We start from the raw sequence: 14,875 nt of genomic DNA, 5'->3' as shown, positions 1-14,875 counted from the left end.
AACGAAATAAACCAAAGCCTACTCTTTCAAAAATGCCCTCATAATTGAAAACTTCTTGTACACAGTAGTTTGTCATGTATCTTTGCAAATTTACTTTCACTGCACTCTGAAAGCCCCATCTCTACCTTATCATGCTCCGGTTTACCGAATGTGCAGACATTTATCAAATGGGCCATCAGTAGCCGTAGAAATGCAGTAGTATATCCAAGTTAAAATTCTTGCTTTGATTACTACAAATCCATGGAGCCCTTGGGTCCAAAGCTTCCACTGAAGCACAGCTATTTGCAAATAGATTTTTATAGCACATTAGTGCTGGAGGAGAGTCCAAAGAAAATAGTCCTTTTCAATATTAGAACCAGCTGTGACTTTCTTGTGCTGATGACTCATTCATTTTTTTTTATAGGGTGGGAGAACTAGGCAAAAGACACACAGAGTCTTATTCAAGACGATGTTTGTTTTGCAAAGGGTATCCTAGCCACAAGCCAACTTGATCATACCAATACGCAACTCATGTTTATTTAAAACTTTTTTCTTTTAACAGTTCCAATTATAAAAACAGAACCCACAGATGACTATGAGCCTGCTCAAACCTGTGGACCAATGAACCAAGGCTTAAGCCCTCTCTCTAAACCATACTACAGCCAGCAGATCATGATGCCCCCTGATCCTGGTTCGTGCCTCGTGGCTGGCTTTGCCTCCTGTCAGCAGAGAAACGCCGTGATGTCACCCTCTCCCAACGCAAGCCCCAAGCTGCACGACCTTTCGTCCTCTCCTTACAAGTGCATCCCCAACCCAGGCCACAGTCACCTCGGACTTCAGCAGCCCGCTGGAGGTGTCCCCACCATACAGGAAGTGCCAAGGTCTATAGTTGTGCACCCAAGCTCCCCCGAGCAATCATCTCACATCATGCTGCAGCCGCAGGTGAGTCAACATCTGAGCAGTAGCTGTCCCCTTGGTTATCAACAAACACTCTATCCCAACAGTCCCTCTTCTCCAGTTCCATCTGTTACCCAAGAGCCAACCTATTTGCAGTCCTGCAGTCCAACTCACTCATCCATAATGGGTCAACAGCAGCAGCAACTGCCGAAGGTTCACAGAAATGAGTCTCCAACAACCCAACCACTGTCATTACCAGAGTTGCATGAGGAAAGTAATCATAATTTGGCCCCTATTCCTGTAACGATCAAGAGAGAACCTGAGGAATTGGACCAGATGTACCTGGATGATGGTAAGTCTTCCGCAGCACAGGTTTACATTCAGCCATGTTGCTATATCAGTGAGTTCCCTTAACCCCCTTCTCCTTTTGAATCCTGGTGGAAAAAAGTTCAATTAACAGCCTGGTGGAATGGTGCGGACTTTTGCTTGGATTGTGTCTATATGGGAAAGGGCTCTTTAATTTTGTTTGTGATAATAAAGCTGTATTATCTAAGCGGTAAATGCTGCCAGTTACCGTAGAGCTAGCTGCATGAGTGATAGCTATGTTGCAATAATCTTAACCGTATGGTCTTGGCTTATGCCCATGCCAGTGACCTGTGGAACTGCAGTGAAAACATATTTAACATTGTCCCATCCATAATGCAGTGAAACATCTGATATGTAAATCTCTTCACTGGTACTAAATGTTAAACTGCTCTACTTCAGTTGAGAAGTTTCAAATTAAAAACGGAGGCACATCTTTCAGTGTAACTTCTCAGTTGGGTGGCATCTGACATTAAGACTACTTTTTCTTCCATTCTTATTGTGGACTTGCTGCTGCTTTTTTTTTTTTTTTTTTTTAGCTTTTGTAAGATTCTATATGTATATGTATTCTACATGCACCACTGAAAAGTTAAAATCCTGTGATGAACTTGTCAGACTCTAGTTTCCAAAGATTTATTAGTCAAATGTAATAAAAGGGATAATCTGGAATTTGATTATGTGACCTCACTGAACTGTGATTTAGCACTTGCTGCTAAGTATCCCAGTAGTATTCTGGACCCTCACATTAATGCAGTGCGTGAGTTCCCTTCCAATAGCCACATAACTTTATATAACATACCATGCTATTTGAAGAAGAAATGCCTTTGAAATGGCTGTGTTGAAACTAATTGGTGCCAAGGAACATCTGAATGTGATTGTCTTTCAGGGAGAATTTAAAGACAATTCATTGCACTGTTTTTAAAAAAAGGGCATTTAGTCATTCTATTTTAAACAGCATGATAGTCACTGAACTAGGATTACAAATGAATGTTTTGGAGCTTGAGTAGCAGCCTTTTGCTTTTCTACTCTAGGAGAATGGTTTTTCTTAACAGAAGTTATTACTGGTTGCATGATAGACAGGTCTGAGGAATTTTTCCTAATTAGAAGTTCAGTTCACTCAAGTTTTGCACAACACATCTTCCGTGACAAGTTTTTCTTCATGTAGCGTGCATTTTTACCACATATTTATGCTGTAAGGAGCAAGATTTCAACAAACCAAACAAGAAATGGACACAAACCAAAACAAAAAGCCATGCCCAAATTCTGATTCTGAGAGAAACCAGAAGTTATCTATGGAAGGAAGAGAATACAGATAAAATCTAAACCTAGTCTGTAGCTGTCATTCTAGAAAAGGGCAAGAAATAGGCAGTCCTTCTGCCTTACCTCTCCAAAATCTAGCAACCGCTTCTCTGACAACACCATGAAAGCTGCCTTTGGCTGGTCTCTGCTGGAGAGATGGGACTGCAGCTCAGGGGTGAAGGGTGAAGCTCCTCAGCCATGCCTACTTGAGGTTTCTCCTGGAGGAACAGAGGAACTTTGGTACCATGTGGTCTGAGAGAGAGGTTTGGGTTTTTTCAGCAATGCTCGTTCTGACAAATCTGACAAAACATAAATGGTTTAGTCTTTACCCCCATCTCTCTTCCATCCCCTCTTCTGGACACACACACACACACCAGCCCTCTGAGAGATAATCAAAAGTAATTGTAGAAGCCACCATGTACCTCTGCACTGATACTTAAAGTTGATTTTGAAGATCTCTTCAGCTAGCCAAATCCAGATATACTTCCCTTTGGCATCCAGCAGGCTATCAAAATCATTCTGTGGCTGACCACAAGAGCTATAGACCAAAAAAGAATTCATAGACATAACAGTCATGGTAACAACATATAATACAAAAAAAAAAGAACTTACATAGTTCCAAAAAATTAAACACCACCAGTTCCCTCTAAGGGTGGTAATCAGAAATGGTAACCAGAGGAAGTCCCTTTTCTATGTCTCAGCTGATATTTAGGTTTGTCTCAGAGGACACACTGACAGAGCATAATCCATGTGAGCTGCCCTTTCCTATCTGTGCCTTGTCTCACTGCCTGAAGAAAAGGTAATCCGCTCTATGCTTTGTGTTGACAAAATGAAGCCCTTGTAGAAATTAGAAGTGGACTACTACTGTCCCCTGATTTGTCCCAGTATTTGGGCAGTTGAGAAAGAAAGTAAGCAGCAGAGGGGCTAAAGGCAGGAAGCATGTCTTCTGGGACTTGTGCTAGCCAAGACCCTCTGTTCAAACGATGCAGAGCCCCGGCATGCCTCAGACACACAGCACAGGAGCACAAAGCTGTGAGTCAGACTGGAAGCCCTTTTAGGTCTATGCTATATGCATTTCATGGAAGCAACCTTACCACCACCAGTGCAGACACCGGTTTCACATCACATTTCATCTGATTTAACTGCAGGCTCCCATGGAGAGGGTGGCCTCAGTCCATCTTGCTCTTAGCCACATGTTCTTGCTGCTTTCTTTGAGTCATATCAATTGATTATGGAGCAGCAGAGCAGGCTAATGGAAAATTAATGTGCCAAAAACAGCAAAACCCACGTAGTTTTCCGCTGGGTCAGCTCATGGAACCACATCCCCTGGGTCCAATAGCTGGATCCAGCCCACAAGAGGGGCAGGAAGCCTGTTGCTGCGGGTCAGGGAGTGCAGCGGGACCGCTCTGGGTGGCAGCAGCCCACCCGTAGGCCAGAGTAAGTGTGACTTGAAGCCACACCTGATGTCATCTAATCCTCCCCAGCAACTATCTGTTCAACTCAGCCCATCTCGGTAAAAAATCCCCTTCTCATGCTCACCTGTTAGTTATGAAAGGATGATGTCTGGGCTGCCTTGCACAGTCTCAAAGAGCATTTTGGCCACTACAGTGACTGCCTGGAAACCACCAGTAATTCCTCCTGGTGTCCTGGTGGGTGTTGTTCACTGAGATCTGCGCTGAAAAGGCAAAGCACTCCACATATGCAGTGCCTTTGTACCTGGTGCCATTTCATTCAGACCTCTGGCCATAACTGTGGAATAAGGGAGAACGGGTTTTGCAGAGTGGCTCATATGGAATAGGAACAACTCATATTTCATGTGCTTGATTTTTTTTTGAATAGGAGCTTTTAAGCCATCCCCATTGTTTCTTGCTAGTATCATATCCATCTTTAAGTGTTTTCCTTGTTCAAGGAGTGGGTGGCATATCTGTGCTTTATGACAATATTCTGAAAACCAGAATATCAAATCATACCCATGAGTAAGGGCAGTTACTCTTTTTTTTTTTAATAGATTGTTGCTCTACCTCTTTATAATTTGTTGTCTTACCGATTTAGTTCAGATCCCTTCATACAGCATGATTTCAATTTTTTTCAGTATTTTTTCAGTCATTGCACCTGTGATCAATATGAAAGCCAGAGAGAAGGCAGATGTACTTGACTGCTTTCCTTGCCTGCTACTCTATCCCTCTACCAACTCTTTCCCTTATCCCTAAAGTAGTGTAAAAGTAATGAAGTATTTTAATGACATAAAAAATTAAATTCTCAAAGCATCACTCCATTAAAAAAGTGTATCTTCACAGTGTCTTATAGCTATTTAATACCTCCAGTTCTACCTGCAAGAACTTATAAAGTGTGAGGTATAGACATCTAACATACTTATGGAACTACCAGACAAATAAAATATCTAACTGGCTGTGCCAGATTATATTTGGCAAAATTTTCGTTGCTTGTTTATCACTTTGGGGAGGTTTGATTTATGTATCTAATGCATGTATTGCAATCTTGGAACAGGTATAAACAGAAATTTTTTGGTTTCAGCTTATGGGATCAAAGCAATATTCATTCCTTTTGGTCTGGAGTATCTCCAAATATAGACCATCTATACTGCAGAGTATAGATGGAAAAAAACAGTCAGTGAGTTTATATAAATATATATCCTGTATATGACATTTTTCTGCTTTGGTAATGGTGGGCAGCTGAAGTGATATCAAGGGAGCACCCAAAGAGAGTTCCATTTTGGCAAATAAGTTTCAGTCTTGGCAATCTTGTTTTAAATCAAAATCTACAGTAGCCACCTGGGCTACTCATTAAATGTGCTGTCTATTTCAGTATATGAATATATGATTCAACATTTAGCACGTACTTAAAACTCACCCCGTAAAGTGATACCTGATATATTAATGGCTATGCTCTTGATATTGAAAGGTATCTGGATTGTATACCAGCACTCGTTTCAAATAATTCTGAGTTCAACCTCCTAACAAAGATTATGTCTGACTCCCTTTTCTGCTTTCACAGCGAATTTTGATTAAAAGCGGTTGAAATGTGGCATTTATGCCTGGTTTTGGTCCTCTGTGGGAGCCCATGCTCCTTTGCAGTGGGAGAGGGGGTGTCTCCTGTCCTTCCTGCCAGAAGCTCTTGCAGCAGCCTGCAGGGTGCTGGGGCACCCTGGCAGACCATGCCAGGGCTAACGCTGGCTCCGTGTGCATGTGCTACCCGTGCCCTAGACAGTGAAGGTTACATGACGTTCCCCTTTCAGATCTAACCTGGGAGCAGTGTGGGGTGCTAGGCTGGTGGATCTCACAGAGGATCCTTAGGCAGGCTTGAGGGACCTCTTCACTACAAGTTCATGCAGTAACTTCTTTTAAGAGAAAACATTTTATTTGGGGATCAATGAGTCTAATGTGCTGTACAGCCCTTTGAGGCATGAAGTGGAATTAGCATTGCCCAAATAGATGGCCAGTTTGGGGAAACTGCAAACTAATGAGAGCTCTTCCTGGTCCCTTGAACCAGTCATTCTCTCAAGGGAATGTGAGAATTTTCCTAATTTAAATCTCACTTTTGAACGTGCTCCCCTCTCTGGCCCTCTAACTAGGACTTGGGTCAAAAGCTGTGCTTTTGTTGAAAGCACAACTGCTTTCAACATTTTCTGCTTTCTGCTCTTGAACTAATCCTGCTTCTTTTCTGTTGACCAGGGAAGCTCAGATAACTTTTCCAAATTTTAACTGCTTTTCTTAGTGGTAAAAGAAACCCCAAGCCAGTGGTGGTGGAGTGTAAGTTCACACAGCTTTCAGGATGTTCAGGCAGTTGGGAACTGGCCAGGCTCACAACAGGAGGTGCTAAAGGTGACTTGAAATCACCTTTCTTATCCCCATTTCCCTTTCCTGGACCTAGTGTAGCCTGGGTGGAACAGAGACCTGAGCTCCAAATCTTTTCTTTCACCAGGATGGAGAGAGTTCAATTAGGCATGCTAATGCCAAGAAACATTTTTCAGGTTGTAACTGGCACTCCCACAAGCTATTACATTTTTTACCTGCAGCAGAATGACACTCAGTTGTGAAATTATTTCCTGCCGTTAGAAACATCAAAGAAAGTAGTTTTCAGTACAGACGAAAATGAAGCTGTTTCGAAAAAGCAAGGGGGAAACACATTGGTACCAACAGGAAAAATGCATGACTTATGTTCTCAGCAGATTGCGAAGTATATTGTACACGCTGTGATCCCATTTGTTATATTAGTGCACAGAACTTTGCAAAAGCAGTTTCTAATTGAAAGCAAAGCAGCATCCTGGAGGATTCTTTAATCAAGGTATGCTTGAGTACTGAAGCTGAAGAAGATCTCAGCTTCTTCAAGCTTTGCCTGGGTTCTAATCTCAACTTTTGAGATGCAGTCCCAGCCATGTTGAAATCGGTGGCATGCTCCTGTTGCTGGTGGTAGGGCCAGGTTTCCACCCGCCATTGAAAAAACTGTTTTGCAGAATGCCCCGAGTCCTGTACAGGAGCCAGAACTGGAATAACAATATCTGAAAGACAGATCTCTTGTCTGAAGCTTTGTATATTAATTCAGCCTCCTCCTCTCCACACGGATGCTTTCATAAAGGTCTCTATCCTGATCTTGACTTGATGGGATCTTAAATCTTTGTGTAGTAAGATGAAAATACATAGGCCATAAAGGAAAGCATCTGATGTTTAGATACGTGGCTAACAGAAAGTATCAGAACCACATCATCATCTTTTTTAAAACAAGGAGGCTTTTGTTCTTGTGATTGTCTTTGCACAGCTGTGAGTTTTATAGCACCGTGCCAATGAATGCACTCATTGCAACTTTTATTTTACTCTGAAAAGGTAAATTGGGAGCATTAAGCCCCCAATAAGTATGTAAAAGTGGCAAAACCACAGGTAAAGTGTTACTGAAAGCTGCAGCCCTGCCAGCCATTTCATTTTAAACATGGCTCTTTTAAAAATAACTTTTGCAGTAAAAGCTGTAACTCCTGGATGTAATATGAGCTATTGCTAATGTCATTCCCATGAATTGCTTACAGTGTTGAACTGTTAGATGTCTGACAAGTCCATATATCTCCTATACGGTATATATGAAAGTTTTTTTGCCTCTAAACCATATGTTCTTTTTTTCACTCCTCTATATTCTTCAAATGCACGTGGTTTGGTGATATAGTTTATTTGAACAGGAACCATAGCAGACAGAATTATTCTTTTGCTGAAATGTATCCTTTTTCATACACCTCAGCTTCATGATTAAAGCGATTGGCTCTCGAGGCATTAAGTTTAGTCTGCTGCTGCCACAATTATGCCTTTGAAAACTCCTGAGTGCACTCGGTGATTTCTAGTAGTCCAGATGTCATTAGAACAACACGCAGGTAGTCTGCAAAGTCCAGTAACACTGTCTACACTTCGGTCTGGCTTGGGCAAGCTTTTCCCTCCCTCCCTCTTGGCCAAACCTCGCAGCTCTGGGAGAAAACAAATAGCTTTCCTCATGGAAAGTTTTACTTCATCTGGCGTGGTGCCTGAGCCTAGACCCTCCTCGTCTCTAATGATGATTGAAAGTGTACATGCTACTGTGATAAAACATGCTGAGTCGTTAACATTTGGGGCTTGGGTTGTACACGATGAGTAAGGGAGGACTGAAGTAATGCGTTCGAGTCAGACCTTTGGTGGACTTGCATGTCTGGGTTTGAGGGGTATCCTGTTACACGAAACCGCACACCCACAGGATCAGGTTTTGCTGTTTCTAGCAGGTTTGCTGAATTGGGTGTCCCTGGAGGCCCACCAGAAGAAAGCCCCCAGAAGAGCAGCGGACCAGACTAGGTGTCACTCCTGGTTTTCTCCATTCCCAGGTGTGTGGTTGCTTACAGAGCGGACCTGCCTATTTCTTAGCTGCAGTATGCTGAAATCTAGCAGCAAACTTTGCTTTCTTATAACATCACCACTTAGATTTCCAGGGAGGTCCTTGAGTCTTAGGCTTTCAAGAAGTGTCCGGTCCCTTCAGAGAAATCCTGAGTGCCTCCACCCTCACTAAGTGATGGCAGACACTGGCAGAGGGAGCAGGAGCCTGGCCAGGTGATGGGAAAGCTGCAGAAATGAGCCAGCAGTGCTTTGCAATATTTTGATACTCGAGAATATTTTTAGCCAACCCAACCCAACATTTGCTTGATGTGCATCTGCACACACACCTTCACATTAAACATTTTGAGTCATTAAGGGTTCAGCTGAAGCCGTGTTGCAGCCCCTCTTTTCAGCGAAGAGCTGGCTTCGTGCTGCAGCCCTGCTAGTGGCTGTGCAGTGGGCTGGGGAAGAAGTCACTTCTCACTCCCATGCCTGATTCATTCTCCTATTTCCATAGTAATGGCTGCTGGCATTGCTGTTTCAAATGGTAAAGGTTTTGTGGGTTATTTTCTGTAAGTTTTCCTTGGCCATTGGGGGAGAAGAAGTTGCTGTATCTGAGCTTTGGTAACATTTACATCTGCTTTTAAGCCTGGAGGGGTGCCAAGGAAAATATGTGGCTTGCAGAAGCACAAGCTTCATGAGAAATCTTTGTTCCGATGCGATTCATTTTAGGAATATGTTGTTTGTTTGAAACATTTCTGCTGAGCTGTGCAGTGTTAGCTGGTCAGGTGTGGCCACGTGGCTCGTGTACGGCCTCCGTGCTCTTGTGTCCTGAACCCATCCTGGCAAAACACTTCTGGGGAAGCTGTTTTAGAAAACCCCTCTTCTCCAGGGAGCAGAGTATCACACAGACTCCTGCTGCATCTCAGCAGAGCTGGGCTGAAGCAAGCCGCCGGCTCAGTCCAGCAAACACATACGTGTCAGAGGAAGCGCTCTCATGAGTAAACTCCCTGCCTTCACGTACGGAGCTCTTGGCTAAGCGCTAGCGAGCTGCAGTGCTGCTAGATCACAGAGCAGCAAAGGGCCTGCCTCTGCTCCCACTTAAGTCAATAACACCATTCCCTTTGGGTTTGTTGGGAACCAGACCAGGCGTACGGCTGGTAGTTAAAACGCATAATAGCTGCATTCACTGAAATCTGGTCACTGATAGACAGGCAGAGAGAGAGTCCTTTCTAGCAGATTTTCTAGCGTGGCACAATTGATTGTTTCAACTGCGTCTGCTGAACAACTTGGGGGCTTGGTCATGGGCCTGATAGCGGCTTGACCATCGCTGTCAAGAGCAGGCTGCTTGATAACCTGGCTCCTGGTCTTCCCTTCTCTCCGAGGGGCTAATGCTGATTGCAACCAAAGGGAGCACAAGCTTTCCACACCAAGGTTATCTCCAGGCTAGAAGGAAGCTTATGAAAAAAAGCAGACCCTCGAAACGTTCCCCTCCTTCTCTGTCACTGAGGAAGCCTGCAAAGTCTGGACATTGAAAATACCTGGAAACAGTTGGCAAGTAAGAAATACAGTAGGAAAACTATGGTCCTGTCCCTTGTTGGCCAGCCTGGCTGGGTTTGTCTGCAAACCAAGGAGCTGGACCAGCCCTCTGCCTGCTTTATAGGCTTCGCTTCGTCGGTGGGTCTTCTATATTTTGCACACCTTGAAGCCTACTGCAAGACAAATATCAGAAAGTGAAGTGAGATGGTGCTGCCAGTGTGTCAGAATTCCCAAACTGTATTGTCCCTGAGCACATGAATTGCAATATGAGCACTTGAACAGTCTTGAAAGGCAATGCTACAAGCTATCAGAGTCCATAATCAGTGGATTAAATTCTTTTGGTCCTTACATAGTTATAGCGCATGTTATCCAAGCATCCATGCACAAGAACATTCCTCCCTTGCCTTGCCTTTGCACAACCAAAGCATGATTTTTCTATTTAATTTTGGCACTTCTGCAGCTGTATGGGAGTGCAGAAGACAAGAGTTGACTCTTCATGTCTGTGGTGTCCAGATTGCTCTTGATGTTAGATTTCTGTGAGAGCCAGGGCTAAAGATTTGTTCCACTTCATAACTCTTGTGATATTTTTGAGGTTGCAGAACAGGTATTGCAGTAGATATTGTGAATCAATTTTGATACCCTGGGAGCAGCAGTCAGTTCTTTTTCTAGTGCTTCTATGTGAAAATACGTGTTTCATTGTCACCTCATAAGCAAAATCTTCTGCAAATTACTTAGGGAGTAGAAAAAACATGATTTTGGGTCACAAGAGAAGCCTTCAAAAATACAAAAACTGAAGAATATTTATTTTAACTTTTATTTCTATCCAGTATATGCAAATCCATGCATACATAAAGTATGTGTGTGCATATAAATGTGTGCGCACATACACAGACATATATGTAATGAGCTGTAAGACTTAGTATACTAATTCTTTCGCTTCTTTGAAGTTGTGGTGGGCGAGAGTGATGTAAGTCTCTTCTACTCATAAATGACTTCTCTGAAAATCCGGCAGGTACTTGTTGAGTAAAACCTTTTAGAAACATGAGGTCAGGTGGAGAAGCCCATCCTGTGGACCTTCTGTTGTGCACAGTTTCTGAACTAAATGCCCGCTGCGCTCTGAAATCTGGCTCCATGCTGCTGCATGCCTCTGAGCCGCAGTTGTCACTGCTGCTGAACGTTTCTCAGGCATCTGAACTGTTGCTATACAGCTATTCTTTTGGAAGACTGAAGCAACTGGTAAAGATGGTCTCTTTGCTATTAGTTGGCTTTTTTTCCCCTGTGGTAACTGTGTTCCACCATACTCCAGGCTGTGCTTGGACTCAGTTATTCACTCTAGGGCTTTCACCTCAGAGCATCTGCATGAGCTGTTAACAACTTCTCCAGGCATCTTCTCCTTATAGCAATATGTCTCTGGGTCGGTAGTACTGGGAGGTTCAAATGTACTTCTCAGTCTAAAAGGACTATGTGTGAAATTGTCATACAGAAAGAGATTAGCAAAGAAACTGGTCCTGATTTTTTTTCGATTACGCATACTCTTGTTTGTTTTCTTTCTTCTGAGAAATTTCCTTGACTCATTAGCTGTTAACGGTTGCACGAGACAATACAGAGCTGTCCTTTGGGCCCTAGCAGTCAAAGGCTAGAACTTCCTGAAGTTGCTAGAACTGATGCAATGCAAATTCAGGTTTTGCAGAAAGATATAAGGAGTGCAAGCGCTGGCTAGATGTACCTCACCTGGGCACTGCATGAGGTCTCTTTGAAAGGGGTCCCTGGAAGGGCCACCAGTGATGGAGGTGGCCACTCTACTCCAGGCCCTGAGTTCCTAGGTAACTTTGGAAGAGTTCTCAGGGAGTTCTGGTTATTTTTCCTTTCACATAAACGGTACGTTAGCATGAGGAAAGACCTCATTGCAAAAGAAAAAGAAGCAAAACTGATTCCAGGGCAGAAAGTGCCATCAACCACAGGAAGACCATGCTTTTTGCATGAGTGGACAAACATGGCAGCAGTGGCTGCTTCAGAGGACTTTCCAGGAATTCTACCACTGTTTCCAGAAAGTCAGGCTGGACCTTTACAGGCCAGACAAGCACCACTACAGTCTGTTTAAACCATAGACTCACAATTGGGCATACTGTGTCAGGTCACCTGACACCTGCAAACCTCCATTGTTGCCAGACAAACTGCTGGTTTTCCCTATTTGGCATATAGCCAGAATTGTAGAGATAGAGGTGACTATCTCCTTTGCAGAGAGCTTAGACTTACATTTTTGTAACCCAGTATCCCACATATTTCACACTATTTCAATGGTAAACTAAAGTCCTAAAGAGGAACCAGCAGTGCTGAAGTCAAGGAAGGGTTTGCTGGAAGGAGATGCTAACGTGAAAGCATCTTCTTGCACTATTTTAGCGGCTAGTTTACAAGTCGAGAGAGAGCTGCAGCCTTCAGCTGAGTTGGTGCATACTTGATGGCAGAGTCAGATCTGTGTGACAGGACTCCAGGACCCCCAGTCAAAGTGGGGACTCTGCATGGGGCTGCACCCTGGCAAGGATTCAGCACAGCCGGGGGATCGGAGCCCTCTGTGACAAGTGCAAGCCAGTGCTTGTGTGTATATACATTTATTCTGTTTGGAGAATGTACTAAAAAAAAATAGCAGCTTTCTCATGATGCTGTAGCACAGTTAGCAAGCATTTTAAAGTTTCAGTCTTAGAGTATGGCTGTGAAACTACCTGGTGGTATAATTAGAGTGAAAGAAGGCTTGAGAAAAAGAGAAATGAGAGGAAGGTTAAATATAACATCCCCATTAAAAAAAAAAAAAAGATGAGCAAAGATGAATTTTGGAAGAAGAGGGGAAAAGGTGAGTGTGGGTGTGAGAGAGAGGAGTTTCTCTAAAACCGAAATGGTACAAATGAGTAGTGAAAGCCCAGGATTTGACTGCCATGGAAAAGTGTATCTAAAGAATACCTCACTTTGCCCTGAAATAATTTAAGTCTAGAGAAAAATGAGAGGAGATGATGAAATGAGCAATGTGCTCCTTAAACTTACATATGTCTGAGAAGAGAGTGTATCTGAGCAGTAAGCTCAAGTCAGAAGAGCCCATCTGTGTGTCTGTATTGATTTGCAGTGAGGTGGCTGCGCTGTGCAGAGGTAGGAGGTTTTGGTGGCCTGGCTCCACTGGGGCAGGACCCTCAAATAACCCTGGGAGTTATTTCCATGCCCTATTGCCAGGTTTTCTAAGGAACAAGGAGAGAGCATCAGTGCTACCACTGGGTGGAGAGAGCTCCTGTAGGGAGCCCAAAAAGCTTGCAGAAATACGGTAGAAGAGAAGGGAGCGGGAAGTGCTCTTTAAGTAAATACAGTCACGTCACCTAAACTTAGTGAGAAATTTTTGTATCAGTTTTAAGATTTCTTTTGCAGTATAACAGGACATTCAAGAAAAATCAGAAAATGTTATCCATTGGCTCTTCCCCAGTTAGAAATGACCCAGAAAAAGTACTGCTTAGAAGGAGTAGAAGTGATCAGCCTTTGACAAGGCCGAGGAAGAGTTGTAAAAGCTTGTTTTCAAGGTTATATGATTGAAGAATAAAACAGGAAATCCCGTTACGTTGCAACTTTCAAAAGATGGCATTCAAATTACATTTAGGACATGATCCAAATGCCATGAAGAATTTTTCCATCAACTTCGATGGATGTTCTAAAACAGGATGTGTTAAATCAGGGGAAATAATAACAGAGTCGCAAGTCAATTAACAGCAGATTCACAACACATTATGAATCACTGTATTAAAGAATCAATTAGAGCCAGCTATTTAAATAAAGGCAGAGTAGTAGCAAAAAAAAAATTTGAACTAGAAAAAATTAGAACATCTGCTGAAGTTTCCAAAGCTATATTTAATATTAACTTGGGAAAAGCACCTGGACTGAATGGTGTCTCATCAAAAATTTGTAAGTGTTTCCAGACCAAAATCACTTGGATACTTTTTTTTTAAAAAAAAAAATCTTCTGCTCAACTAAAAGAGAAAACTCCTCTCTAAACCCTTCCCTACTGCTGAATTTTGTTGTGGAGAATATCACCATCTTAAACCAGAGAAGCAACAAAATGCAAATGTTTCTGTATGATCCAGTTTTTTGTTCATTGTTAGGATGTGGTACCAGAGTGTCTGCCCTGCTGGCTGCTGCACACTAGCTGCACCTTCTGCCCCAGTGAACTGGTTTCCTGGAACAGGGCCTGCCCTTGTATAAAAGTACAACTAGCTAACAGCGGGGTAGGCTTTATTATTATAAAGAATATTTTGGATTCAAGCACTCAGCACAGAGGATAGTATGGAAAGTGAGCAAACTTCTGGTAGAGACGCCATATTTCCTCCTGAGAAATCTATAGATGGGTGGACAATTTCTTTGGTTGTTAGGTGAATATTCAGGAAAAAAAAAAAAAAACAACCTGCTTTTGAAATTTGAAGCAAACTTACTGTCTTTTTCTACTTTAGTCAGGAAGGTGGTAGGAGACAGGACTGCCTGTGTCTGATCGTGTGAGTTGTGACCCTAAAAACGTTTTGTCAGCCAGCTAGAGATTAACTCTAGCCAGCTAGAGTCAACCAGCTGTATACCTGATGTTTCAATGGCTATATTTATGGTTCCTCTGATGATGAAGTCTAGATTTCTGCATCGACCAATGTAATTTCTGTGCTATCTGTTAAGACCTTGTTTCAGGGAGGAGCTGGCAGATGTTTGTGACACCAAACGAGGCTGTATCATGCTTTCTGTTGTGCATGGTCCCCTGAGCAACGCGGGCCACCACCTTCCTGTGCTTATTTTCTGATGAATGTCGGTGTTCAGAAAGTTGTCTGAAGACAGATTTAAATTTCATGTGAAAAACTTTCATTGGGGGGAAGCACCGCTGCAGGGGGAAAACCCCACACCTTGACACACTAAAATGATTGCAAGACTTCTTTAGACTGTCCAAGTAG

At 42.9% G+C, this 14,875-nt stretch overlaps 1 protein-coding gene across 4 annotated transcripts in view; it reads left to right on the top strand.

Moving 5' to 3' along the window:
- NFATC1 (nuclear factor of activated T cells 1) overlaps nucleotides 1-14,875 on the top strand; it is a 117,734-nt gene that overhangs the window by 83,522 nt on the left and 19,337 nt on the right. For 2 of the 4 annotated variants that reach the window (XM_075083867.1, XM_075083869.1), the window contains exon 9: nucleotides 542-1,228. In XM_075083867.1, the coding sequence (XP_074939968.1) occupies nucleotides 542-1,228 (687 nt within the window). The remainder of the gene's footprint in view (nucleotides 1-541; nucleotides 1,229-14,875) is intronic. The other 2 variants (XR_012659037.1, XM_075083870.1) reach the window with 2 other exon arrangements.

The sequence above is a fragment of the Phalacrocorax aristotelis genome, chromosome 2 (assembly GCF_949628215.1).
Source record: "Phalacrocorax aristotelis chromosome 2, bGulAri2.1, whole genome shotgun sequence".
Classification (NCBI taxonomy): Eukaryota; Metazoa; Chordata; class Aves; order Suliformes; family Phalacrocoracidae; genus Phalacrocorax; species Phalacrocorax aristotelis.
This window is presented reverse-complemented; position numbering and strand designations above follow the sequence as displayed.